This window comes from Erpetoichthys calabaricus, chromosome 14 (genome assembly GCF_900747795.2).
Source record: "Erpetoichthys calabaricus chromosome 14, fErpCal1.3, whole genome shotgun sequence".
Taxonomy (NCBI): domain Eukaryota; kingdom Metazoa; phylum Chordata; class Cladistia; order Polypteriformes; family Polypteridae; genus Erpetoichthys; species Erpetoichthys calabaricus.
In genome coordinates, this window is record NC_041407.2 from 32,103,895 (window position 1) to 32,105,830 (window position 1,936).

At 36.1% G+C, this 1,936-nt stretch overlaps 1 protein-coding gene across 1 annotated transcript in view; it reads left to right on the forward strand.

The window, feature by feature from the left end:
- The window catches only part of cenpx (centromere protein X), a 64,448-nt gene extending 62,862 nt beyond the window's left edge, over positions 1–1,586 (forward strand). Inside the window, exon 5 of the mRNA XM_028818840.2 lies at positions 1,279–1,586. Coding sequence (XP_028674673.1) covers positions 1,279–1,293 — 15 coding nt within the window. The 3' untranslated portion in view covers positions 1,294–1,586. The remainder of the gene's footprint in view (positions 1–1,278) is intronic.
- The last annotated feature ends 350 nt before the right edge of the window (positions 1,587–1,936 follow it).

Sequence of the window (1,936 nt, forward strand, 5' to 3'; positions counted from 1 at the left end):
ATGTGTCTCTCTCTCGTGCTCTCTCTCTAACGCTGCACAGGGAGAGACTGAACACGTGCGGAAATCATCAGCGTGCACAAACCGAAAGGGAAACTGGCTTGTTCCTATACCGAGTGTGTGGTTGTGCACAGAGGCAAAAGTTTGGCGAACTTTTTGGTCATAACCCGATTTGTACGTGTTCAGAGATGTTCGTGAACTGAGGTTCCACTGTATTAGGCTCGTAATGTGTAAAATTATAACATAGTTTGACGTTTAATAGGCTTTTTCTTAACACCTCCCATTATTTGACATTTTCGCTTATCCGACGTTCTGCCGGCCCGCTTATGTCGGATAAGCGAGACTCTACTGTATTAGGTTTTTTGTTACTTTTTCATTATTGGTATACCAGGCAACTGTAGTCCAACATCACTTCTTATCTTAAACTCGATGCTTCCAGTACAGGCTCTGCATGACAAACACCCTGCTCCTGCTGACCGTGACTTTGATTTGCACTACCGTATATACTCACGTTTAAGTTCTCCCATGGATAAGTCAGGGCTTGATTTTACCATATAATTTCCGATATTGAATAATGTTGGTCATATAAGTCGAATGCGGAAAACTAACGCTATTGATCCAAGAGATTTTGATATGCTAACACCCACCTGAGACAATAACCACGAAGCACACTGCCTTTTTTTCTATGTATTGTACCTATGTGACCATACAGTAATAACCAAACTATTCCAAAGTGACGATTGCACTGTTTTGTATTTTTAGTACCTCACACCCTCCTACACCTTTATCGTAAGAGCATCCCTTATCTACGATGGAGTGTTCGATCAGAAGAAAATATGAAGCTGGTTTTCAATTAAAAGTCATTGAAGTGGAGAAAGAAGTTGGTAACTGCGATGCTGCAACAAAATTCGATATGTCTGAGAAACTGGTGTGAGATTGGAGGAAGCAAGAAGATGTTAAAAAAATAAAAATTAAGTGTTGTATTTTTGAACAGGCGTATAAGTCGGGGTCTGATTTTATGATCAATTTTTCATGTTTCAAGACTCGACTTACATGCAAATATATACGGTAATCATATTTGAGGATGTTTTCCTTTCCTCAGTTAAAATGAATGTTTGTTTGATAAAGTATAATTCTTTATTTTAAAAATTACACATTCAGTTGTACCAGGGAGAAAAGCAAATATTCAGCTGAATATTTATTTTACAGTTGAACAAATGTTTTTTGTGATTTTATTCTTCAACTACTATATTGTGATTTTTTTGATTTTTTTTTAAACAGCTTTTAGACTTTTAGCATGGAGTTGTCTATTAGAAGACACTTATTTCCTGATTCTCTTAAGAGGTTTCTTCTCTTCGATGGATGTCTTCACCATTTCAAGAAGTGAAAAATGCTAGGAGCAACAACAAACTTCACATACCAAGAGTCTCCAAGAATTGTAACACCATGTGTAATATTTAATTCTGAAATACTATTTTTATGTGCAATTTGTAAGTTTTTTTTACTCTCTTGTAACTTTAAATGAATAGTGTCATAAAATTATGTTGTAATCATCTAATTTCTTTTATTAAAATGTGAAGATGTTATTTTCTCAGCTTCTAAGTACAGGTCCCTGATCTCTCTTATTTCCCTTAAACAATCATATCTATTAGAGGTTAATTAACATTCTGGTTGTGAAACTGGATGGAACAAAAACAGGCATGGGGTCCCCCAGAACTGATATTGGAAACCACTGCTCTGTTGAAAAAGTCCAGAATGATTAAATGTTCTCACATATCTGTAATTTAAAGTTCAGAAATGAGGAAATTTCCTCTTGATCCTTACTTTTTTTTCCCCTGATTAGAGTCAACTTGGCAACACTCTGCCCTGTCCTCATTAACTTTTTCAAGCTAGTTGAGAGAGAGATAGAGAATGTCTCCAGCATATCCTATGTCTACCA